Raw genomic sequence first — 26,677 nt, 5'->3', positions numbered from 1 at the left:
CAAAGCTGCAAGATGAGAGAGAAGAGTTGAGGTATAAGTTCATGATGCAGTCTCACTGGGAAAAAAAAGAAAAAAGAAATCGACTGTCTGTGCATATGAGAAATGGATCCAATTATGCACATCAAAACCATGTTCCTATTTGTTGAGACCACATATTTTTTCTTTTTCTTTTCTTTCCTTTAAAAAAAAAAATTAAAGCCAGAGCGAAAATGGCTTCACATGTGATGAAAAGGATATGTTCATGAGTTCCTGAAAGACTAGACGGACAGACATCCCAGAGACTTATGAAATCAAACTTTTGTAAGCTTGATTTGTTTTCTTTACTACCATCTAATGATGACTGTGGACAAACATGGCAAAGTGGCTTACGAGTAGGGAGTACTGCAGTGTGTGAGTGTGTGACTGCCGGCATTGGCCAAAGTTTAGACCTACTGAAAAATAAGGAACATCTTGTACTGGCTGTGTGTGTGTGTGCGCACACACACACACACACACACACACACAAACCAAACAAACACTCACATAGCTATGGCATCAGACATGTAAATTTAGGATTTATGATATCTTTGATTGCCATTCTACATGGATAAGTAATTAAATATGTGCATATTAAAACTTCAAAAAACGTTTAAAGAAAATAACATATATGTAAATCAAATTTCCTGATCTGCATTCACTATATGAATAAAATAAAAAAAGGTGGAGTAGGGTGTATTTCCCACCAGCTGGTATTGATTTACATTTTACAATCAGTGTTGTTCTAATCAAAAGGTCATATAATTAACACTAGGGGGCACCAGTGTTCCACACAATGCTGTATATCAGTAGTGGAGACGCTACTAGAAAGGAAATTATGTTCTAATAAATGATGTGCTTTTGGCACCATAATACATGTTCACAAGTAAGAGGAATTACGAAGTCACCTTACAAATATTTTAATTAATTTTGACAAGCCTTTTAGAATAATTCAAAAGCATTCTAGCCTACTACATAAATTTACTTGGGCACTACAGTAACTGAATGATTTTCTTTTCAAGAGAAATAGCTGGTGGAGAAGCTGGGGTCAAAGAAGACACAAAGAAACACTGATGAAAACAGTCACTTGTTATCAGTGGTTAATATATGTCTTATTCTCATCTTCTCAACAGAAATCAAAGTGAACAATTAACCAGACACTTTTACCTTTGAAATTGATTTCTTTCATTTCAAGTGTTGATTTATAAGTCACAACAGCAATTGTTAAACCAATTTGTAGCAAACAAAAACACTGCGGAAAAAATGTCCTTAAGATTAATGCTATTTGTTAATTCCAAATTTCTTTAATTTTCCCTTCCTTAGTTTGATCTCCTACAGTAGGATTCAGATTTGTTTTTATTTTACATATGAAAACAGTTCAAAAGTTTATACTGAGCAGACATTATTCAATTTGTTGTCTTTAATAAGCAGTTAATTGTTCTAAATATTAAAGCTTTTTAAAAATAAACCATACGGATTTTTAAAGTTCAAAACTGACCTGTTTTACTATTTTAAGTTTAATGCCAGTTTTCACTTATTACCTTCTCTATGCTACAATTCAGTCAAACCAAAAGCTATTGATTTTGCCTAATCATTTATTTTTTACATAAAATAAACTGTAATTTTACATTTTTGTTGTTAATCTTAAGTTCTTATATTCTTAAAACACAGATGCATGGCTTAGAATTAGTTACTCTTTATTTTTTATTTATTTCTGAATTACATTAATAACTGAATAGTGTTTATTTTAAGCTTAATAAATCACTGGCATGATATTAACAATATAAATCTGTATTAATATTTTTTATTATTGTTGTTATTATTATAGAATTTAAAGAAAATCAAAAGGTCTTTTCTCAAATATGAAACAAACTGATGAAATTAATTTGTAAATTTGTAAATTTTATATACTGAAATGCGAATATTTTAAACAGTAAATGTAATAAGGACATTGTATATTAACATATATATTAACACATAAACTTCATTCAGAAGCAGAAAAATCTGAACTCAGTGTTGGACGTGATCACCTTTAGCTTGGATTTAGACTATCTCATGGGTCTTTGAGGACTTTGAGCATATTTAGCATGATTCCTTTTCTTACTGAAGGATTTTTTAAAATAGATTCACTATGTAAGGAAATGTTTGGTCATTATGATGCTGCAGAATGAACTTGAAACTGATCTGACTTGTTCCTAATTGTACTGCATGATGCATAAAAATCTAATTATTTTTTGTAAGACTTTAAAAGAATATTAGAAATGTCGGAATAACCTTGTCATTGTGGCTCAATTTTTTTGTTTTTTTGACAACCTCAGGTTTTTATTGATGCCAGACTCATAACAATAAGGAAATTCTACTCTCTGGGGAGACTACCGACAATCTTTAAGCTTGATTTAAAGATTTCCTTTTCTTTTTTTTCCCCCTGGCAAACACACACACACACACACACGCACACACACACACACACACACACACACACACACACACACACACACACGCACGCATGCACGCCCCCAGATCCCTGAGTGATCATTGCTCAGTGGCTCTGGTCAGCATGTTGTCACCTGTATCCCATTAAGAACATTCTTGCCTCAGCACACAATCACACACATACCAAATCTCTCGCTCCCTCTCTCTGTTTCACTCTCACACACATACCTTATCCTCATCCCCATTCACGCGACCTTCTCTCTTCAGCCACTGTTTGCACCCCACGATTCCACACCTGGTATATTGGCCTTTTTTCCCCCTGACCTATGATTAGGTGCTGCCCTTTTCCCTCCTTTTTCTTTTCTTCAATAGCATAACCTTGTAAATCAAGCCTCTACAACACCTTTCTAGGCCTTTCTGCATATTTGCTTTTCATGTAGCTTTCTTCATTAACAGTAAATGGAGGTAGACTTGTGAGGAGAGCACATTACAGACAAGCCATCTGTATGAGCCTGGCTCCTTCAGGCTCTTAGGTCATGGGGAATCATAAGCCACACCCGTAACGGCTTACATCCAGTGGGTTTTGAGAGGTTAACTGTCTTCAGCTGCTGATGGCAGAAAGCCTCACCATCCCCTCAACAGAACACTTTGAATAATAGACCAAATTATCACGAAAAAAAAATAAGTTGACAGGGGAATGTTTAAATGAGCCATGGCATTCCTGGTATTCTCAGGTGTTAATTATCATGACCAGGGTTTATGTGGCCAAAGTGACGCTATATATTGCATATTTCAGATTGTCAAAGGACAGGGTTATATAAGTAAACAGTGAAACCCACTGAGATGAGGTCAAAAGAGGTGGACCTTTTGCTGAATAAAAGTCAAGAGTTTATAAGGAAAAAAACGAAGCGTTCGTTTATGCTAAGGAATTGAAATACTGCCTTAATTTTCAGGAACTGCAGACATAAATGGAATTCCCTGTTGTGATCTTATTTTGAGTTAAGGCCAGGTCAAAAAAGAATGAGAGTATAACACTCTGGGAGCATTGTTTTTGTATTCATTGGTATGACGGATTCTTCAAAATAGAAAAAGAAAGGAAAAAAAAAAAGAGAGCGCACAAGCTTTTTTTACATTAACATTTTGTAATTTAATGAATTTTTTTACACTTACAACTTTTGCACATTTACTCCCCCCCCCCACCGTTTTCTATAGGCAATTAAAAGTTATCAGAGATGTTGTTTAAATATAGTTAGACTTGTGTGTGTGTTTACACTTACCCATGCCATTGTTAGCTAGGGAGTGCAGACCCTGTCCCTATCATCTGGTTGTGACACCCGCTCTGTGGGACATGGCAGCTCCCTTAGAAACCGGCAGAGTTCCAATCATCTACATGCCATAACCTTACGGCCGCCTTTGTCCTCACCTCCGCCAAGATTCATTTGTGTCGCCCCAGCAGGTCTGACCGCTGAGCAAAACCCCGGCAGAGCAGGAGGGAAATACATTTCACTGATTAAAGATATCTGGTGACTGCTCTACATGCTGTCAGCACACTGTTAGTGTTCCCCCACCCCCAGCAATCCCTCCTCCCTCTCACTCACCTCATGTATGCCATCTCCTAGATTCTCCCCTTGTACTTTCTCCTTCCCTCACCTCTCACATAAGAGAAATACAGAATTTGCAGCAAAAGCACATATCATAAAGAGACAAAGAAACAAAGTTGGGCTAGAAAGGAGAGAGGACAGATGATGGCAACGTCGAGTTTGAGGGCGGCAGAGTAAAATGAGCACTAATGTTGGCTGAGTAGTAAAAAGAGAAAACATGTGTATGTGTTATTATAAGTGTGTGTCTCATCTCAGTGGCTATGTGGTCTGACCTTGGGCTTTTTGCAGTACCCTTCTGCAGTGGCATGCCAGCCAGCTGTAAAATAAAACAGAAGATAGTACGCGCACAGTAAATCAGAAATAGCTGTGCTACTGTTCGCTGTGTGTGCTTAAGAGCCTTATACTGCAGTAAAATGCTTTGCAACAGAGGATTGAGATAGGGTAAGAGATACAGGGTACCCCTGAACCCTTTTCCTATCTAAGATCATATATTGTGTGTTGAAAGGTTAGGGCAGTGGAGGGAGGCGGGAAGTGTTTCTTTGTTTTTTTCTGTCTTGTGTCTTTCTTCGAGGCTCTTTCTTGTTTCATGCTGTCATACATAGTTCCCCTTTTTAATTAAAGACAATAAACCAGAACTGTGTAATGACTGTTAAGCTCCCCCCCCACCCACACACACACACACACACACACACACACACACATGCAGCGATTCTCCAAACCAGCAGGGGACAGTGTTATACGATATGTAATTTAATATGCTTGTACAAATGCATATGCACTGTTAATTAAAGACCAAACATTCTCCTCTTTGTTCTCTTATTTGTTGTTGACTTTGTTCACATTGAAGTTTTAGCCTATTTTGCGCTATTAGTTTGACTCAACCGGCCTTCCTACGTTGGCAGAACCACAGAAATACAGAGTGGCCTATAACTTCAAATGACTTGATTGTTCTACTTTCTTCATTAGGTACACTCGTATATGGGTCACATGTTTTGGAAGGTGGAGATGGAGGGGATGTGGGAATTGGCACATTTTTTTTTTTTGAACATTTTGCCCATTTCCATTCCAGGAGTCACCTCCAAACCCTAATTAACAAGGAAAGCCATCAAATCAAACTTTACTAATCCCAAAGGTGCTGTCAGCAGGCAACTGGCACAGACTTTCTCAATGCCACTCTCTCCTGCCACCTCTAGTATTAACTCACTCACCACTGTGCCAGTGAAAATGCATGTGTGTGTGTGTGCGTGCGTGCGTGTGTGTGTTTGAAAAGCCGTATAGGGGGCAGAGTTCAGTAGGAATGACAAGCGCTGCTGGTATCATGAAGGGCAAAGATCTGAACATATCAAACCCTCCACAGGCTGATCATCCATGTGTGCATTTGTCATCGTGTTGCTAATTTGCAGTGTGCACGTCTGCAGTGCTAATTTGTGTTTTTGTGTGGTTAGTGTTTGCGGCTGTGCTTTAGAGCGCGTTTGTATGCACGTGTGCACGTCAGAGGCGACAAGCGAGTGTTAGATGTCAGGTGAGGTGAGGGACTGTAGAATGTGGAGAGCAGTAGAGTGGTGCTCTGTGTGACACCAGTCCTGTAGACAAGGGTTAAGCAGGGAATAGGGAATAGTCCTGAGGTAATAGCATGGGGGCGGAGGGTTGATGAAGAGTGAACAAAGGTGATGCAGTGTTTCACAGACACGACACCCTGATATGCTTTGTTGGCTCATTTGATAGGAGCATGTGAGTGAAGGAGTGTGCCCTCAAGGGAAATTTAATAGCAGTCAACATCAGACTTTATGCCATGAAAATAAAAAATAAGGTAAATATACAAGACTGTGAGAATAGAATAGAAAAATTCAGCAGTGCACTGGCGTAGCTCAGGATGTCTAAGTAGTCAAGCATATTGCGCTCTTTAAAGCCACTTGGACCTAGCTATTTGTAGTTACTCTTTATTGAAGTTATGATTTAACCTGTATCTAAATGGGGAAGCCTTGGTGTGTGCATAGTAAAAGCATTCATAATTAAACATGGAGACTCCAGGTCTCTCCTCAACGTCTCGACCCATCTTCTTCCATAAGATTCATATCAGATATTTGGCCACTGAACTACATTATGCTCCTTTTTCTCCAAGTCTTCACAGCAACCAAAGGCTATCTACTTTGCACTATAGACCACAGTGGTGACTTATTCCCATGTGTGAAGCTCAGGAGCTGATGGGCTCTGAACATCCAATTCAGCGTCAGTGGCCCAATGGCGTCTAGAAAAGGGTAGCGGGGAAACACTTGACCTTCCATTAATTGTCTCGCATGCATAACCACTTGTTAATTACTGGAAGAACCAAAATGGCTTCCAAAGCTAGTTTCTAAAAGGTCACTTACCTCTGGGTAATGAACATTCTCAGCAGTTCTGAAGTCTACTGGTCTAGTAGACTGGCAAGGCTTAACGATGTATGGTGTTGTAAAGTCGATGCTTGTCTTTGAGCGAAAGGAGATGGCACTTTATATTTCACGTTTCTTTGACCATTTTGAAGTCTTTCTGTCAGTTATTAGATTGAATATAAATTCCTTGTAGACAGACTATTCAACATTCATGTCAAATACCAAAGTATTAAAGTGGAATGAATGTAAGTCTATGGGTGTGCGAGATGCCAATTAATAACCTTGTGGTCCATAACTTGCAGGTGCACGCACATTCGTATACACACTCTGCTTCCTCATCTCATTAGCCTTTATCCTCATTCTCTTTATCTTTTTCACCTAGTCTGCATAAGGAGAATGTATACATTCTTTGTAGTGACAGTATTATCAGGCAGGGTCATCTTTCTTGCCTCTCCCGTACAGTATAACGATAAGGACGTGTGTTATTTTTAAAGAACCTGTTCAAAGAGAGGAGCGATAATATAGCGATAAGGTGATTAAACAGAAAGGGTTTTATATGATGCACATTAACAGTTTTGTCCCCTTTCATGTCTCAGGAATGATTACCTTTAAGTATCTCTCCTGCTCCTTATTGCAGTTTCTGAAAGCATCTAAATGGCGGGCTAGCAAGCGGGAGTTAACTTTCTAGGCTTCTTTGTGTGTTTGAGAATATTCTTAAACGTTTTCCCCAAGGTGTTTTTTCATTCAGCCATTTTGTTTTCAGCTAGAACTTTCTTTGTTGTCTTTACATTTTTCTGGGTCTATTAGTTGCAGAGTATCGCAGACTAATATTAAAATTTAAACTACACTATGCACCCCTGCACAAAGGTCTGATCCCATATTGTGCTAACTCTCCACCCAATCCATCACATGCCTGTCTGGGCTTTGTATCGGGGTTATGAGCAGACGGCTTGCATCACCACATATTTGATTGTTGGTTAGGAAAATGTGCTGCCTTCAACCTTGCAGGGGTCTTTAACCTTTCAGAGTGGTATGCAATCTTGGTTGATTTTTATTGGTTTATTTTCACCTCTTTCAATCCCCACCTATTTTCCCTCTCTCCTTCTCTACCCCTTTTTAATAGCTCCTGGTATTGTCTTGGTCCTTGCTGACAACAAAGGGGATAAATGCAATGCCTACTGTAAGTCCCTGTGGTTAGGCCTTGGACATGACACGTGTCAGCCTATGATAAATTGGCTGTGTGTCTGTTCAATTTCAAATGCAAAGCTCTAGAGAGAGAGGAAGAGAGAAGGAGAAAAGAACATGATGGAGAATTGGGTGAGAGAGAGAGAGGAAGAGAGCGAGAGATGCCGGCATATTTCTGGCACAGGGAGAGAAGGATGCCTCAGATGCTGGATGTTAGTGTGTGGGGTACAGATAAGGCATTGCACAAGTTTTGGAGTGGGATGCTCACATCCCAGGGTTTGGGAGGTGAAATCTTGGCAGTGGGACAGGTGCTAGACAGAGGAGGATGAGTTAGAGGAGAGGGGAGAGAGAAAGACAGGGCATGAAAGATGAGAGAGCTCTTTTCACAATGCTGATGAATCACTTTTCGCTGATGTGTCCACAAGCAGTGAAAACAAATTAGCTTCACCTAACTCTCTCTACTTTGCTGTGGTATACTTGCGGGGCTAATTGTTTGTTTCTGCATTTCTGTCCTTTTGTACTTTGCAATAGTGAAAATGGTGTTGGACACCCCGCTTCCAGGAGGATGCCTGGCTAATAATCTGCCTCTGCTAATCAGTGCAGCTGGGTTGGGAGAGTTGGCGCTCTGACACCAGGCAGCCACGCAGAGTGTTGGGGAAGAGGCAAGGATGTGAGCCAAATCCAGCTTGTATCTCCCAAGCGGAGCTTCATAGAAGAAAGGGGGAGTGCTGGGTGAAGAGAGGAGAAAGAGGCTTCCTATACCTTAGGATGCCTGCTTGATGCCTTTACGGGAAAAGTGGAAAGATTGGCGCTTTTCATAACAATTGGCCTATGAGGTGACAAAGACGATATTATGCTAATGTCAGCCTAATCACAGAGAGAGCGATATCTTCTTAAAACCTTTGGCACAGCACTGCCCTCACAAATATCTCATGGTCGCTCAGATTGCCCCCTCATCTTACACCCACCCCTACCCCTAGAGCCTATGTCTCCTTTTATTTCTAGCTACACCTTGAAAAATCACATTTTTATCAGTCTGCCTTTTTCTTCCGAATATTGCTTTGATTTGGCTCCTTCCACTTGTCCATGCTATCTTGATACACCACTGGCGACACGTCATTATGACCTTTAAATGCCATTTTCAGGTGTGCTGAGGCGCCTCACTGCTAATGTGCATATTTGATAAGAAGTTTGTCTGTCCTTGAATCTAAGTAGATTAATACATGTTTGTTATTCCACTGTCAACTCATAAACCTCAACCCTTTTGCTGCAATGTGAGGAAATAACTGAATGTAAGATGTCTATGGCCTTCCCTGCACTGCTACTGTCTTGGACTTGTTTCCCTCCCTCTTTTCAGTGCTGCCAATAGGGTAGGGATGCTCCTGGTGACTAATTTGCTAGTTGTTTATAAAAGAGGAATAAAATAAGACAAGTAGACGAGACTAAAAGACAAAACCCTTGAAACCCATTTGAAACCTAGCACACTTTAAATTGACAAAGTTAAATGTGGGTCAAAAAATATTTTAGGTGCAGTATGAAACCATTAATTATATCCTTATTGATGAAATCATGTTTTAAATGTGCAACACTTTGCACCCTGCATAATGTTGCAAATGCACACCATGTCAAATAGGTTTGCAGAGTTTATTTGACCTTAGCAACACTAGGATGAGTAGTTTTGGTTTCTTTCATGTTAGCATCCACAACTTGGTGTAAGTTTGGAGGTGACTCCTGGAATGGAAAAAAGTTGGACATAACGCATTGGCATTATCAAGGACTGTCGTATGAAAGTAAATACACTGAGAGAACTATCAATTCACAAACCACTATCCTGAGGTAAGTTTAACTGTGGAGACCAAAGTTAACATTAATTCAGCTCAACCGAAAAACCAGCCAACAATGGTAACACCAATTCAGAGGGAGCACATGGACACAGCCTGAGTATGGCTGTACCCATGATGCAGAGACGTGAGACATCAAGTTGAGGAAAGTATAAGCACAGCACAAAGAGTTACACTAACTTTCATGTCGCACACTGTGGATTTATGTGTAACTCTAACATCTCGCTGTGAACTGTTTGCTGCTGTTGCCTTGCATTCAAAATACCTGTATTAGTATAGCAGTCCACACATGTTTGCATTTAGTTAAGTTTTGTAATACAAAACAGTTTGTTAGTTTGTGAGGTGCATGCGAAGTTTATGACGGGGTTTAATGATAATGTTGATCTTCTTGACAACAATAAAAATGAATAAAGTGAGCGAAACAGACTGAGGAATTTATCTTATCAGGTTAATCATACAAGTTTACCAATGGGGAAATTATTTGCAGTTGGAAACAAGGTGATAAATTGCACAATATTGCAGTATATGGTACTGCAGTACGCAGCATGCCACAAATTGTGATTCTGACCTTTACCTGTTAGTGCCGTGTTCAGTGAAGGACCTCTATTCTTCCCTTATTTAACCTGTTTTACCTTTGGAGCCATTAGGCAAAAAGAGGTGAATTACTGTGTTACTTTTAGTGTGTAAGAATATAAAGTCTTGTTGGTCTTTAAAAAAAAAAAAAAAAACAAAACAAAGGAAAAAGCAAAAAAGGCGTTAATGTTAGCATCTGTTATCAGAGTGTTGGTTTTTTGAGTTGTTTATGGATCAGAACTTTAATTTTTGTCATCTGTAAGCCTGAAATTGTCCAACCATGCTTCAAATAATTTAGGATAATTCATTGTCATTACTCTTTTTAGATTGTGTTATTCAGTCTTTAGGCAAACTGCTCTAATCTGGAGGTTCAGGGAGATTACAAAGCAAAAAGAATATCTGTGGAGACACAATAGCGTCTCCTCTCTACACCAGCTCAGATGAGGAGAGACAGATTAATCGGCTACCAACTTCTGAAATCCAATAATAATGGGTGCAATTCACGTGTAAGACTGCTTTTTGTGCATCTACACGAAAGATTAAATTATTTTTAGCCTGGAAGGAAAGGATCTCCATTGTGTTTCCCTTTATGCAAAATAATCATGTCCATTTACCTTTTAGCAAAGTGGTCACATGATCTGTATATGCTTGCTTTATGCTTTAGATTAACAGATTTCATAAGAAGTATGCCCATCCTCTAATCTTGCAAGATATCAAAAAAATCTTAGTATAATAAACTGGAAGAAAGGTATAAAGGAGTCGAAGGAGAAAAATAGGAGAACAGAAAGAAAGGTTCAACACTGTGACTGTGCTGAGCCAGGAACTGTTTTTTTCCTTGTGATCTATCCACGGCTGAACTCTCTGACACCTCATCTGCCGTGCTGACGAGACGTCGCTGTGGCTTAATTGAAGTGGGTTTGTCTCATCCCTTCTCTCCCATGATCCTCTTCTCTATGGGTCAGTGAGAGGTGGGGGGAACCCCCTTGAGTACACGGCATTGGTGGGATTGCTATTTGCCTCCTGCCGCCCCTTCCGAGAGGATGTTAGATTGAAGTTATTTTATGCTTGGCTTACCTCTCTCTTCCACTCTTCTGCATCATATCTTCTGCTCTTCTCTTCCTTTATCTTTTCTTTCTCTGCTCAAGCGCTCCCCCGGTCCATTCTTAAAACCTCTCATGCAGCAAGAAGGGAGGAAAGCATCCGTTACACTGTGAAACTACTGTGATTTTATGGAGGTCCTGTAGTTGAATAGGTATACTTTTCCCAGTGGAGCTCAATTGTGTTTGAAATGGCTATCATTTCTTTTTTGGTCTCAAATGCAATGAATGTGTTTTCAGAATGGGCAAAGATCTAAGGATGTGGAAAAGTGCCTCCTTGGCTCACTTTGTAAAGAGCCGGTCCTGGAGAGCCACTATGCAGCACTCTGACCTGCAACAGCCTGTTACATATTTTGCCATCAGAATTGCGGCATTTGTTATATAATGTGTATAATGTGTTGAGGGTTTTTTTCTTCAGTTCTCAGTAATGTTAAGACACAGCTTTGGTTACTGTACTCGAACACTTAAAAGAACATTATGTGTTGCTGGAGGATGAGTGCAGGCATATGTATAGTTTATCCTGTGTGAGTGCGTGGCTCTGTAGGTTTGTGTGCCTATATGTGTGTTCTGGACTCAAGCCTGTTTGTAGCTCTAAGTGTTGTGCGCATTAGGGGAATGAGGGTAATGATGTGAGAGGCAGTTGTGTTTTGTGCCAGGGCGACCCTGCGGCTCACACCCCATTCCCAGCCCAATGTGTTTCTGATTCTCTCCATCCCTCATCACCAGTCAGCTTCTTCTGACAGCAACCACATTCATATAAAGTTAACCCACAAGCGCGTGCACATACTTATACACATTTATGTTATATCGCTACTTGGGCTCAGACTTTTGCAGTAAACACAGAGCGTGCACACATACCGCACCTCATATACAGTCACTTCAAAGTGCATATCAAGATATGCATACACACACTTGAGTGTTTTAGGCCGCCCAATGAAATGATCACTCCATCTAACTTATCTGATTCCCCCCCTCCCCTCCCACACACACACACACACACACACACACACACACACACGTGCAAGCATGGAGCAATATGCAGCCTCTTTCCAAGGCTGAAATGGTTGACTCATTGCATAAGTAGAGGTCAACCCTGATTCACCGTTTAGAGATGCAAACGTGTTGGGAGACTCACAATCTCCCATATAGATGTATTCCAAGAACCTGTCAGAAACATGCTTCTGCATATTGATTCCTCTGTTGTCTTTGTGATTATAAAGATGTCCAACATTACCTGTATTTCCCACCTGCGTCGGTGGGTGGCTGAGACACAAAGGCAAATATATGAGAGAACTTTCTTCAGCAATGCTTACCTTTATGGTTCAACGCAGTAATTGGCCTAGGGTGAACATACCCGCTCGACACTGGCAGTAATGTATTTGAGAAGATATTGAAAAAGCTGATGAGGGAGACACAAGATGTGTTGTAGAATACAAAAGCTAATAATGGTGGGGATTTTGATGAATGGATCTCCAAATGTATACTGATATCGGTCTAAATTGCATTCTTTTGCTCACAGTTTTTCGTGTTTTTAATTTATACATTTCCTCATTGACTATGCAAGGTGCATTTCCCATAGAAGGGAACAGTTCACTTTGTGCGGAGGGTAGAACTTGCACAAGTCGTACTGTCGTTCAGTGCATAGATAAATGTCCACGGAGTTCCGATAACACTAGGGAACCTTCCAGTACTCGCATCACACATATACACAGTAAATGTGTCTAAGAGTCATGGACTCGATGCTCACGCAATGTGCTTTTGAGTACATACATATCATTTTATTGCTGCATATATCACCCCCATACTGAGACATCTGAAAAGAGAGCATGATCTATACCAAAACATTAATCATCATTCATTGTATGTTAATAAATTCAGAATTTCTCCATTTACCATGCGGACGTCCATGCGTGCTGGAAATGCAACCTTTCCAGAGCTCATAAATCACACACACTGAGTCATCTGACAAAGTACCCCAAACACAGGCTGAGGCGCTGCGATCCCTAGGGCACAAACACACGCCATCTAATGTGGCGGATTCAGAGCGGGGACCACAGTTTTCTCTCGCCCCTTGACTACACTCCACTGCCAACCCCCTAACAACAAGAACCATTCGTTGCGATATGAACAAATAACGAAATCAGAAGGGAATGCGGGGTGTCTGTGGCCTTCTCTGCAGTGGTTTTGGGTCCCACAAAGTACCCTCTCTGTCTCTGTCTTGCACTTGCTAGTTCACTCTGACTTTTTTCCTTGCTTATTCTAGGGGGTCAAGTCCGTGGGCAAACAACAACACTTACACCCAGCGGCTTGGTTAGTGTTGTGTTCAGCGAAGAACCGCTCCCTCTCATACTTTACCACAGGAACCATATAGAGTATAAACTGTTTTTAGAGCACTTGTTTTATGCAGAAGAACTTTGTTCTTCAAATATTTAGGCTAATACGGTGGTATTTCGCTTTAGAACACAAGGTGTGGAGGGTAACACGTTTGATAAAAGTATTTTAGATCATGTTATTCAGTCTTTAGATAAACTGCTCTAATCTGGAGGTTCAGGGAGATTACAAAGCAAAAGGGAAATCTTAGCAGATACAATAGCTTCTCCTCTCTACACCAGCTCAGATGAGGAGAAACAGATTAATCGGCTACCAACTTCTGAAAACCAGTAATAATGGGTACAATTCACATGTAAGACTGCTATTTGTGCATCTACATGCCAGATTAAATTATTTTTAGCCTCCAGGGAAAGGATCTCCATTGTGCTTCTCTTTATGAAAAATAATCATGTCCCTTTACCTTTTAGCAAAGCGGTCACATGATCTTTGTGCTTGCTTTATGCTTCAGATTAACAGATTAAAGGCTTTGTTGTTAGTGAAAAGACACAAACAGCTGCCCAATGAGAGTCGTCAAAAAAGGGTTCGAGTCAGTGTTACAGCTGCGATGTACTGTATACATTATGAAGGAGACCTTCTATTGTGCGATTAGGAAGATAATGTCATCAAATGTTAATGACCAGAGTATTTACAGTGTGCAAAACGAGTGCCCTCTGATATGCAAAGACACTTCCGCTGAGAACCTACTGTATATACGGAAAACTAGTGAAAAAATAGAGACGCGAGACGGTGCGGTGTAAAACAGACAGCATTATTTATCCCCTTTTTTCTTTTCTCTCATTTTCCTCCTTTTACCCCCCTTTGGGTCTCTGGATCCTTTCCCATCTCTCGTCTGTTGCCCAGGCCTATCCCTGGCTCCCTGGAGACAGGAGGACGAGTGGTTATTTCTGACTTTGGAAGATGGTCGTGACTAATTGATTCGACATCTGATGGAATGTGTGTAACGTCTCTTTTCCCCCCACTGCTCCAGCCTTGCCACTTGCTCAGATGAGCAGAAACCATTAATGTATTGTGCATATATTTATGTACTGTACGGCTGTGTTTGATATGAGAAATATGTTTATGCCAGCACTGTCTGTGTTTCTCTGTAAAACCGTCATCGCCTTGTCCCTGGTAATCTAAATTATTACTGGATTGTTTGATGTTATACTTAGAGAAAAGAAATTCTGTATACCAGTCCATTCCCATTGGTCTTATAACAATGGAATATGTGGCTAACACTCAAAATACTCCCACTTATGTTATCTGTTAGATCACTTTGTATTGTTTTTACATGTTCTTGAGATGTTGAACCACATAAACACAAGTGATCCCAAAGGTGCTTTATTGTTTGGGAGGCATCTAATTCATTTATTGAAGTTTTGTTTTCTCTCTCTCTCACTCTGTCTCTCCCTACTGTCTTCCTGGCCCTCTGTCTGTGTCTTTCTGCTGTAGTTTTGGGTAGAGTCCAGACACCTAATGAGTTGACTCTGATGGGCTAAGTCCCACAGGTCTTGAAGCTTGGCAAGCTGATGTTGATGGCCACTCTAAGGTACCTAATAGATCTAATCATTTAGCTGATTGGTCCAAGTAATCAGTCTCTGGTGGGCACACAGGGGATGAACAATGGCCAGTTTCCACTCTGTTTCCTCAATAGGCTGGCAGAATGTGAGTAGGTACTGTTGTGTTGTGCACAGAAATGCTGGTGTATGTATTGTATGCTGAAGTCATGTGTTGATCTGTTAAAATGCTCCGGTGACTAAAAAGTTTGGGGTTGCTTTTGTTTTCTTTGCTCATCCAAAGTTTCTGTTTATGAGCCAAATATTTCATTTGATCTTGATGCCTAGAATATATAGTTGTCCTTCAAGCCCACATGAAGTAGATAATATTTTGCATGTAATTTTAATGATCAGTGTAAAGCATATTATAGTGTAACAGCATTTTACGTCTTCAAAGGCCTGCAAAGCAAGATGCAATGAAGCTTCTTTTACGAGGAGGACACATTCAGTATATTGTCTGGATGTGGAGAAGGCCACTAGGGAATGATCAAGTGTGCATCCCATCGACCCGCATCCTCTTCCCCATTACCCTGACATTTCATCCCTACATTTAATTCCAGGCCTTTCTAAAGAGCAGGTAATAGTGCAGAGGGGTACAGGGACCCAGAATTAAGCAGTTTTACACCGAAGGGTAATTTGGTGTGATAAATGTGCCGTCGCTGGTAACTAATAATACATATTTTAAGTAGCAGCGGCAGAGCTCTGCGGCCCAGTAAAGGTAGCATCATTATTAATGTGGGAGTCGCTGCGTGTTTTAGTCAGGGTTACGGCACCAAGGTCAGAGCTACGTTTCACTGAATTAAAAGCCATTTTGAGCTATGGCACTCCTAATCAACTCAGACCTAAAGGTGCATAGCTCAGTTATAATGAGGCACCAATGAATTTAAATAAACAGCAAGATCTAGTGATTTATAAAGGCAATGTGCTATCCTTATAGCTCGTTAGCCATGACGGATACTCTTTATTCTCTGGGCCTCTTTACCCACAGGACCCCAAGCTTTTAACCAAGTAATGTCTGCCTCTATTGTCAGCGGATACGCATTCGGTGCAGGACACTTATCCCCGTCATTATGAAAAGTGGAGATACAATACAAGAGTAATGGTAATGTATGCCATCCAAATAGGTGATTTTTCTCCTCCCCTCCTTCCGTTTTTTTGCGAATGTAAAAACTACCCCGGAGTTTTAGGCCCATGAATTCATCATCATATTTTCTCAAAGGGGTTTTCATATATCCTGAAAGGAAGCATAATCCTTGATAGTAGAAATGTTTTGCATTTAAAGGGGTGCTTCTCGTCGGGGAATTGATGGTGATGTTCGGGTGGGGGGGCTGAAGAGAAAGGAAAGTTCTAGTTTTAAAGTGATCACTTATATAAATTATAATATTTTCATGCGTGAAAGGAGTTAGTGGCTTATTTCAAGTACTTTGCAATAATACAAAGTTTTCCAGTCAATGTGCAGCATTAATATGCGGATTAGGAACTTTCTACAATAATGATGTCTAATACTCCCCATTCTCCACATTTTAGCAATTCGTTCTTAAGCATTTCCCTGTCTATTAGCAAGACCCCCCCCCCCCCCTTTTTTTTTTTTAATTTTCAAACATTGATCTGGCCCATTGCAATCAAAGATACCTTGATTATCTTAATACAATGAGCCAGGGAGGATAGTTAGTACTTTAGCTGGGGCCAGAGGGGGCAGCGAGCCGTGCACATGTAGCCTCTGTGCTGCTCCTGTTGGAGCATGCCAAGGTATTTGCCACTTCATCAGGTTCTTTGTTGTCTGCCTCTCTTTTGTGTTTCCCTTTAAATATTTTTTTAAGCAAAGCCATGGCTACAGACTTCTTAATACATCTTATTCAGGGGCCTTTTTGAGAAATCAGCTGTTTGGTTGGTTTTCTTCATCTTTGACTCTGGTGTATCCTCGCCTTATGTCTAATACTTATCATTGTGCATTTTAATCTCCTAAAGATACATTTAATATGACAATTGATGTAAAGACTGGCTTTTTACCAGTAAGAGTAACCGTTTCACCTGCGCATGAACATGAGCCTGATATGCCATGCACTTTTTTTATGTGCAGTACCTGAGGCCGGTCTGAATTTAAATTGACATGAAATATTTTCATTTTCCAAAGGACAAAAGTGTTGACTCGCCTCCAAAATACACTTGTTTGATTTCCCATGTGAACATAGTACACAGTGACACCCATAGCTTTCACCATTCAGAGACTCACTCACTCAGTCTCTCACTGTGCTCCGCATTTCAGAGTAATTTTCACTCCTGACACCACGGCTCTGCCTACCTGCCAATTTCTGCCTCAGTTCCTGAATGGGTGATTTGTAAAGCCATGTTCACCTCAACACTCAGAAGATTTACTCAGGAGTGAGCTTGCCAGGTATTTGAGCTGTCAGTTTGCTCTGTGTTCACAAACTTGCTGAAGGGAAAGTAATAGCCATACTCAGCCAGTTGACTCAGCCGGTTAAGTTGCTTTTTGAGATACAGTGGTATACATTTAGATTTCAGCTACTAATGCTGGCATTATTTAATTAGAATGAAGAACATTAGCTAGCTTTCTGACACATGAAGCTGATGATCTTTCTTTTTTTTATCCAAAAAAAAAACATTACATGTAAATGCAAATGAGCTACCTTTAATCATTAAGTTAAATAAAAGCCTAAAAAACTGTTATCCAAACAATACCCATTTCTTTAGTGCTTGCATATATACAGTATGGCAGCTCAACTTGTATTGCTGATTTGCCTACATATCTTCCTGGCTTTTCTTTCCCTGCTTCTGCTCCTGCCTTTCCTTTCCACATGATTTGTAAACAAGATGTAGTTGTTTTTGGGGCTGGAGGTCGTTGATTTGTCTCCTTCTCCCCGTAGGTCATTAAGGTCACCATAGCCCCGAAAGCATCAAGCTTAGAAAATGAGAAGCCCGCTCGGCTCTCCCGCTGGCGACCGGGAGCACCCCTTGCCCGCGCTCGCCCTGATGATTAATGCCACCCCCGTCCAGCCACAAACCTTTCTGCCTCAGATAATGCCAGGCAGCAAGCGCGGCTGACACTTTTAATGTATAATTAAGTAGAAAAAGTCAGCACTGGCTATGCAAATTTTTTAAAATGATAAATGACGCTGTACAGCAGCAGGGATTGATTTGGTGTAAATGAAACTAATTAAGGAAATGTCAAACATAATTAATAAAACAGGTTTAAGCTGCAAAACATTGTCAATTGAATGAATGAGGAGGCATTGGCTCCCATTGTTCAGGCTTTATTTAGGTCTTGTGTTTAGCTTGTTCCCTGCTCCAGAATGCTCTCTCCCCTCCTCACTCCCTCCGCCACCAATTCCCTGAGAGGGGGAAAATAAATTTGCTTGTCTCTCCACTGACTGTAGAAATTAATTGCTGAAATCTTGTCCCATCCAAGTGTTACATTCACACGCAGGACATTAACATAACTAATTTGAAAGAGCTCAAATGACTGCATAATGGAGCTCCGTCACCATGCATGACAGTCGCTGGTCATACCAAATTAGCTTGGCTTTATAATTGAAAAATTTCCCCCTCCTTTCTTATTTTTACATCATCTTCCCTCCACTTTTTACACATACTTTTTCACGTCTTCCTTGCTCCCTGCCCTCCTGTCGTATCTTTCCTTCTTGTTCAGTTTTCCTGATAAGAACAAAGGTTTTATAATTTACAAAAAGAGTGCTTGACCTATAATTAGAGAAGAGGAGTGAGGGGAGAGGAGGGGGAGTACCAAGTGGTGGCGGCAGAGTCAGATCCTTAGTCCTGGTAATGATGCTGGAGACCTTGTGGCCCCCAGGGAGGCAGAAGAATAATGGGATGGGCTATTTTTATGGGGGAGCAAAGCAATGGGCCACCAGCCGCTGGGATGCCGGTGCCTGCGTATGGTGCAGAGCAGCAGGGGCTAGCAAGGGGCTAGTGGGGGGCAAAGGAGGGTGAATACTCAACCTGCCAGATTGCCCGCTCTCAGCCCAGCCCATCAGTTCTGTTTGTCAGCCTGATGCACCGCTGTCGGCCTCCGTGCCCCCATGCCAGCCACAGACAGAGAGAATGTATGTGTGGGTGGCTGGGTGGGTTAGGGTGGGGGTGAAAACATCTGCCACTCAGAGGAGAACAGAGGGCTTAAAGATACAAGGTGAGGGACATAAAACAGTAAAGAGATGCATTTTCCTGAGCACGTGTATTAATTATGAAGACCTGGATTTAAATACTACTTTGCAAAGACATTTTTTAGCCTTTGAAACGGGTTGGAAGAAGCACTCTGCATATGAAAGGATCAGACTGAAACTGTTAAACTAACCAAATAATCAACTTTTATAATCTAAAGTTTTTCTGTTTTCTCAAACTAAAATACATTTTAGATGTAGATACTTTTTAGTGTTGTTTACTGTTTGACCCAAACCTGGTGATAATAGATATCTTTAATAATGCGCCTGTGTGCCGAACAACACAGCAGACCTACAGCTGCCAATATTTTTTTGTGCTTCGGTTCAACATACTCTAACCACTGCTATTTATCATACTCCCACGTTACAATTCTCAAGAGTTGGAGTAGCAAAAGAAACAAAAACAGAAAAATAAAAAGTACGAGAAGAAAAGGATACAATAAAACACAAAACTGCAAAATAAAATAGGCGCAGTCTTTATTCCCATTGCATTTTCACTCTCATCTTTATTTCATTATTCCACTAAGAATTCTTATCCCAGCCAAAAGTAAAGCTCGACTGTGTTTATATATATTTTTTTAAATACGTAAAAAGTTAAAGCTCTTCTGTAAACCCACAGACACTCAAGTGAAATATAGTTGATAAATTTTGCTTAAAGTTTCTGTATTGTTTTTGAAACTTGTAAGCAATAGATCCAGCAGTACAATACATGATAGTATATCATATATAAGATGGGAAATGACGACCGGGCCACAGGTCTAACACAGGCAACCAGTCAAAATGATATATTTAGGATAAATTACGAGTTAACCGAACAAGCACATCTGTGGCAGAAAGCCGAGGAGATTTCGAACTCATATATACATATATCTGTATAATCATATACAATATCGTTTGTGGCTAGGATTAATGTAAAACCTAGTATCATTTGTGGGGAAAAAAGGTGAGGTGAGACAAACAAATAGTTAGTTTTAGGTGTTTTAACATTTTATGATACGTTTTGTAACATCACAGTGTTAAAACTGCCATAATCCTAAAATTCTCTCAAAACTAATATTTTACACTGGTGTTCAAAAAAGTGAAATATCCATTCACCGTCTTCTGCCACTTATCCAATTCAGGGCTGCACAGGCTGGAACCTATCCTAGGGCCAGAGACAGGACACAGCCAGGATAGGTGCAGTCCAGCTTTTGTCGCAGAAACCTGGATCAGCCAATTAAAATCTGTTCCCAAAATCAGTCTGAAATGCATAACATTATTGCATGTATGTGATGGTTCATAAGATGAAATCAGCTGATACTGTGCTTCTAGCTACATGAGTATGCTCTGCAAGAGAGTAATCAGTTGCTTCCATGAGCATGTAAAGTTGTGGCAACAAACTTACACGTCTTGCAGTCAGAAAGTTCAGAAACTGTTATTGTTGCACACACACACTGAACTAACCTGCGTGTCGAGGATCATTGCTGATGATGAGCTTGCTCTCAGAAACTAAAGAGCAGTCTTGACTGGAAGAGTCTGCAGTCTCTGCCATGAGAACTTGTCAGAATCACGAGCAAGAGCATCATTTTCTTTGACATTCATAGGATTGTGCACTGTGAGTTTGTCCTCCAGGCTGTCAAAGCTGAGTTACACTGCAACATCTTAAAGCGTCTTAGGGAGAACATTCGCTACACACAACCTGAACTGTGGTGCATGTCAATAATAGCCTGCCGAAAAGGCACGTTTTAATTCATACACACATATTTTTCTATACTGCCATGTTAAATGTAACCCGTTTACACAAACGCATAATTGAATTTTAAAATTAGACACTTAAAAGACAAAAACATATATAATGTATGTAAATGTAAATATTAATATACATATTAAAAATGTCTTCATAATAGTGACATTTCTAAGGCGAGTGGCTTTCCACCATAATGTATGAGCGAATGGTTAAATTACAGTATTTGTGTATTTAATGTAAATGATAAAACATTATATTATTATGGAACATATGCAGAAAACATAAAAAAAACATCATGCTTCATGTTTACTAGACTCATAATTGCTACAGTTTTGTTTTATAAAAAACAGAATGAGAGTCTAAAAAAAAGATGCTATTTGAGGCAACAACAATCTCTTCTTTTAATTTTATGTATTGTTAAAACATGGTGGTTTAATTAATTTCATTTAATTAATTTTGTTTATATTATTAATGTGAACACTGAAAATGTACATAGACCAGTATTGAGCAGCACTTCATAAATATTGTGGTTGGTCCATTGAGCAGTATGTCCTGAATCTAGCTAGAGGAGGTAATTTCACATGAATTATTACCTAATGCACTTGAAAGGTTATAAAATGTCTGCATATTAAAAGTGCAGTTTATTTCTGCTGCCCAACTTGAATATAAAGTTACAGTCTATTTGTTGATTGCTTGATCTTAGTTTGTAGCAAACCAGCCAAAGTAGTGGAGCAGTTCTGCATTGTATGCTCGAGTAGCACATGAACACGTAGATGACTGCATAAATGATGATGTACATAATCATATTTGCAGCTAATTTCTCTAAACACATATCTGAATATTCAAAATCAGAATCTAGAAACTGGAAGCTTTGTGGGTCAATACTTTGGGTTGGTTTTGGGTGTGGGTGTACAGTTTGGAGTGGAGTGAAACTGAGGAACACAACTCTTTTTAAAATGTATCTAAATTCTAAACAGTGAGAGGCTCATGGAATAGGTAGTCAGTTATCCTTTATCCAGAAATCTGCTGGCCAAAACACTGGCTGTCACCTCCAGAGGTTGAATCAACAGATCTTCACCAATGATTTAATGAGACTGACTAGTAGAAAACTTTGATTCGTGTATGTGTACTGTATTCTGCAGAAAATCTACCCATAGTCTGAAGATGTAGTATTTTAACATCAGTCAAAGTAAAGAAAAGTGTGTGCTCTACAGTTGTTTGATTAGAAACTGGTTAATTAGGGACAATATCTATGTATCAGTGCAACGTAGGTGCACAATAGGTGTTGTATTCTGGCAAAAGGAGCAATCCCTCAAATGTTTTGAACATTTTCCTCAAAGTTTCCCAAGTGATATTTCATTTTTCATGTTATTTTCTTTTTTCCCCACATTTGCCTGTGACTCTTTCATACAACCCGATCCTTAAAATGCCAAGGGTCACGTGTCAAACATATGCAGCACGGATTGCAATTTATTACCCCACATTTGCCTGATAATTTTTCTCTTTTGACAAGCTTAGGTAAATCATAAAGCCTACTCTATAATGTATGAGGGCTCCGCTGGCTTGATGAGTAAAGTCTGTTGCTATTGGCTGTTACCCCTGTGGTGTTTGAGTTCCCATAAGACCAATAAGACTTGTCTGTATTCTAGCGTGACTCGAATCACTGCAGGAACAGGTAAGGTCCAGGTATTTATAGTAACTATATGCAAATGGATGAGTGCCATGTTGGACTCTTAGTGCAGAGGTGACAGTTAAATACATGTACATAGAAGGAGAAATATATGGGCTTCGCCCTCTCTTTGAGACAAGTCTAATCAGTTAGGATTGCCTTCTCTCCTCATTTCATTTGAATATATTCAGCTTGGACTTATTCTAAGGAAGTGTCTCCCATGTATATTATTCCTTCCCGCTGAAGGCTCATTATTTTACAGCAGGGTGTGTGAGAGGCGGCCCCAGTCTCTGAACTCTCTGTCGAGGCTGTATTAATCAAACTTCACGCAGCGGGAAAGGGTCCACCCGCTGACATGGCACTGCTCACTCTACACTTGAGGACAAAAGGGAAAACACACAACCTGAGCCATTACTGTGAAACATCTGCAGCTTTTAAGCATTACCACTTGTCATTATTTCAACAGCAGTAGCCACATGCGAGTCCAAAGATTGTCTCAAAGAATTTGAAACGACCGTTGACGCGTTTCGGCCGACATGTCATATAATAACATTGTCCTCTTCTTCCTTTTCACTACAGTGGATAACAAGATCTTTGCATGGGGAAATGGCACCAGTGGACAGTAAGTAAATGTCAGAAGTAACGTTATCTGTCTTGCTTTGATGGTGTGTGAAGGATGAGGATGAGTAGTGATACTTTGGGGAACTACTCATCTGTCTGTGAAGCTATCAGTTTGTTCTGCCCACTGGCCATTCAAACATCTTATTGTTTTCTGCCGGTGTACTGCATGGCTGTATATTAATCGGACGAAAGAGGCTAGCTGACAGACAAACAAACTCAGACATAGTTATAAACAAACAGAAGTTGTTTATCTTTTGATGAGCTTCCTTGTTAAAACTTCTCCAGCCAGGAGCCAGTCTGGCTCTAATGACATTTAAGGGCATGGGGACTACAGTGATTCAGTGGCCCTCAAGTACTCAAACAGCTGCATGGCAGACCTCAGAGAAATACATAAAAGGAACAAAGGCATCACTTCTCACTCTCTCATCATTTCCCATTGTCCCTTAGTCTCCTTCTCTCAATCTCCATTTCTCTGTCTGCGGTTCTCTCTCTACTGATGATGCTTTGACCTGTCTAAGCAGGTCGGGGCTCTCTAGTGGGGCGCTTATAGTTGGAGGAGCCTATAGTTGGAGTTCTGCAACACCCACTTGCAGAGCAAAGGGTGAGCATCTGTGTTACACAACTGGCACTCTGATATCTGAAAATTCCTCAGCTCTCCTGTGTGTCTCACTGGAGGCGAGAGAGGAGAAGAGTACGAGGGAGCTGTGTAAATTTAAACTGGCAAACTTTCTGATGGAAATAGCTGTGACCCCAGAGTGGTCTTGTCTTGAGTTGAAGCATTGTTGTAATCAATACAGGCTCTCGTGGGGATGACGGGCGAGGACCTTTCGTTCCCCGTTTGTGGAAATAATGGAGAAGACTGTTTGTTATTTTTCCCAGACATGCCGCAAACTAGCAGATATGGCCGGGGCATTGCAGGTTATGACGCTGGCTCAGGGAAACAAATACAAAGAGGAGCATTTTATCAAGAAGCAAACAGCAGAGCTCCGTTTGAAGCTGCTGGGAGCTCATAGGTCACAGGGGTGCTGGGGCTGCGTTTGACCAGCTCATCTTGAAACAGGGGCTTGGATGTTCTTTGTTCACTCGCACTAGGCATGCAGAAGCAGAAACGAGTCTCGGCTCTGGCCTGTGTAAAGTCATTTGTACAGCTTCAAATTAAGTTGGGTTCAGCGATTTCCCCGGAATGTAAAACTGACCTCACTGAAACATGCTTATTAGGCGACTCTTGTTTGGTTAGAAGAAAAATAGCTCAAAGGTAAAATTATAGTATCATTGGAGTAGTGCAAGTAAAAGCGATTTCTGGTGGTGTCTTTTGTTATGTTGCAATAAAATAGAAACAGTGTTAAAGAAAATAAACTTTTAAAGTGTAAATAGCAGAATATAAAGAATATTGAATGACTGCAGAAGAAGAAAAAGCCTAAAGGTATTTTCTGTCTTATTTTCTTTTTTTTTTCCTAGGCTGGGTAATGGAGAGAGGGCAGTAAAAAAACAGCCAGTCGAAGTCAAATTGCCACAGGAACTAAACGTCAGAGGAAGTCACCTAGATGGGAATTTTGCCAATGTAGTTGGCATAGCCTGTGGAAGCCGACACTCCTTCATATGGACCGAAACTGGGCAGGTCTACAGTTTTGGGAACAACTTTTATGCTCAGCTAGGCTATGACTTCCAGAGGGCTGACTTCAAAGAGAACCAGGTATGAAGATTATGGTTTCTTTACAGTTATGCACAAATCGTTACCCAATCCATCACTACTCCCAGTGGCTTCTGATTATCTTAAAGTTGTTTGGGTCATATTTACATAAACGCAATATAGAAAAATGAAGAGCTGGGAAAGAAGGTTTAGGCTAACACAGCTAAGAATGTTGTGAAGCCTATTGGGCAAAAATCTAAGAAGTATTGAGAGGAAGAGTTTCAATCCAGAAAGAGGTTCACAGTGTTTGTGTAATTGCTCTCACTGATGGAAGAGGGAGCCAAAATTTACACACTGCAGATGCAAAATTAATATGATTTTTTAATGACCCCTTTAAACATCCACACAGTCTCTTAGCTATAATATTAGTTTTTAATTCACTGTTGGGAGTAGGGGCAGGTCTACGTGATGGATACCTCAAGAGCCTGGATAGCTTCTTGTTAGTTGCCTCTCAAGCTTTGTCCTTACGTGGCTTACTATACAGTAGCATGCTGCTGAACCACACAAATCCTAAATTAAGTGCTGTGGAATTGAAATTGGCTCTCTTGTGAAGTGTTCCACTTGCATTGGAGCTTAATTTTGCCTACTCATATCATTTGATTCAGTCCCTCAGTCCCTCTTTTGCTCGCTGCAGCCCATCGCTCCCTCTTCCTTCTCATGCAAAATAAGCCCATTTACCACAATGTGGCAGTGTCTAGGTGAATGATTGCCACTCAGCACTTGATATATGGGTATGTGCTGCTGTGTGCATGTGTGCTGGATATATTATATTTCCAACAGATTCTCCCAGCATTTTGCAGCAACATTAGTGCGTTATACACTATGTGAAGCTCTTTAGGCTCATTTTCGTAATGAGTGGATTTAAAAATAGATTAATATGTTTGTACTTCATTCTACTCTATTTCTTGGCCCAAATATTGTTGCCTGTTTTGTCATTACTGAAAGGCTGGCTTTTACAGTCAGTTGTTTAAGACAAACATCCAATAGAGAGGCCTTTCAGTTCATATGAGACAGGCCTCATACATGAGGGCAAAAGGTAGCCAGCCACCAAGCAGTGTGTCAAGGTTCATGGGCTTAAGCTCTTACCTGTTCTCAATGACAAAGGCCATTTGGATCTGCATGACTGCTCCCACTTCTAAAATCTTGCTACTAAAGAAAAAACATGGGCCCCAGTGGTATGACTATCCCAGACTTATATGTTCATCTCTCTAGGCTTACTTGTGTCCTCTGATTGCCTCAGGTGGAGACCCAAACCTGGCCCTGTCCGTTACCACCCAGCTCCCACTTCTTTCATCCCTTTGCCTTTCTGTATACACTCTCCTTCTGAAGGACCAGACAGGCTGCTCCATCTTCAGCTGTCCTCCAGTCTCCTGACTATATGATACTGGCTATTGTTGTAAAGAATCTATAGGCTGGAACTGCCTGCTTCACCCCTAAGGCTCAGTTTCCCCTTTTTGTCTGAAATGGAGTGGTAGCAAAGCGCAGAGATCTAAGAAACACTATATTCTGTTCTTTATTGGCCCAGTGATAAGGTATTGGGATTCCGCTCACACCTGCGAGCCCTTTGTTCAGGCCCGCTATGGCGTTTCACCTGCACCAGACAAGGTTAGACAGATCGCCTATTTAATGGTTTGATTGACATTATTTTAATGTAACACCGTGGGGAGCGATACGTCTTTGAACAGAAAAGAAAGTTAACCTTATATTTCTCCAGGACACCCCCCCATTAGAACAATGA

At 40.5% G+C, this 26,677-nt stretch overlaps 1 protein-coding gene across 3 annotated transcripts in view; it reads left to right on the top strand.

Moving 5' to 3' along the window:
* Positions 1-26,677, top strand: part of LOC146696829 (uncharacterized) — a 311,434-nt gene that overhangs the window by 29,957 nt on the left and 254,800 nt on the right. For all 3 annotated transcript variants that reach the window (XM_085475149.1, XM_085475148.1, XM_085475150.1), the window contains exons 3-4: positions 23,208-23,250; positions 24,708-24,942. In XM_085475149.1, the coding sequence (XP_085331275.1) occupies positions 23,208-23,250; positions 24,708-24,942 (278 nt within the window). The remainder of the gene's footprint in view (positions 1-23,207; positions 23,251-24,707; positions 24,943-26,677) is intronic.

Source organism: Copadichromis virginalis, linkage group LG12 (genome assembly GCF_057382275.1).
Source record: "Copadichromis virginalis isolate Kocher_CV1m ecotype Utaka linkage group LG12, C_Virginalis_male_GT1.1, whole genome shotgun sequence".
NCBI lineage: Eukaryota > Metazoa > Chordata > Actinopteri > Cichliformes > Cichlidae > Copadichromis > Copadichromis virginalis.
Note: the sequence above shows the minus strand (reverse complement) of the source record. Positions and strands in the feature narration are given on the sequence as shown.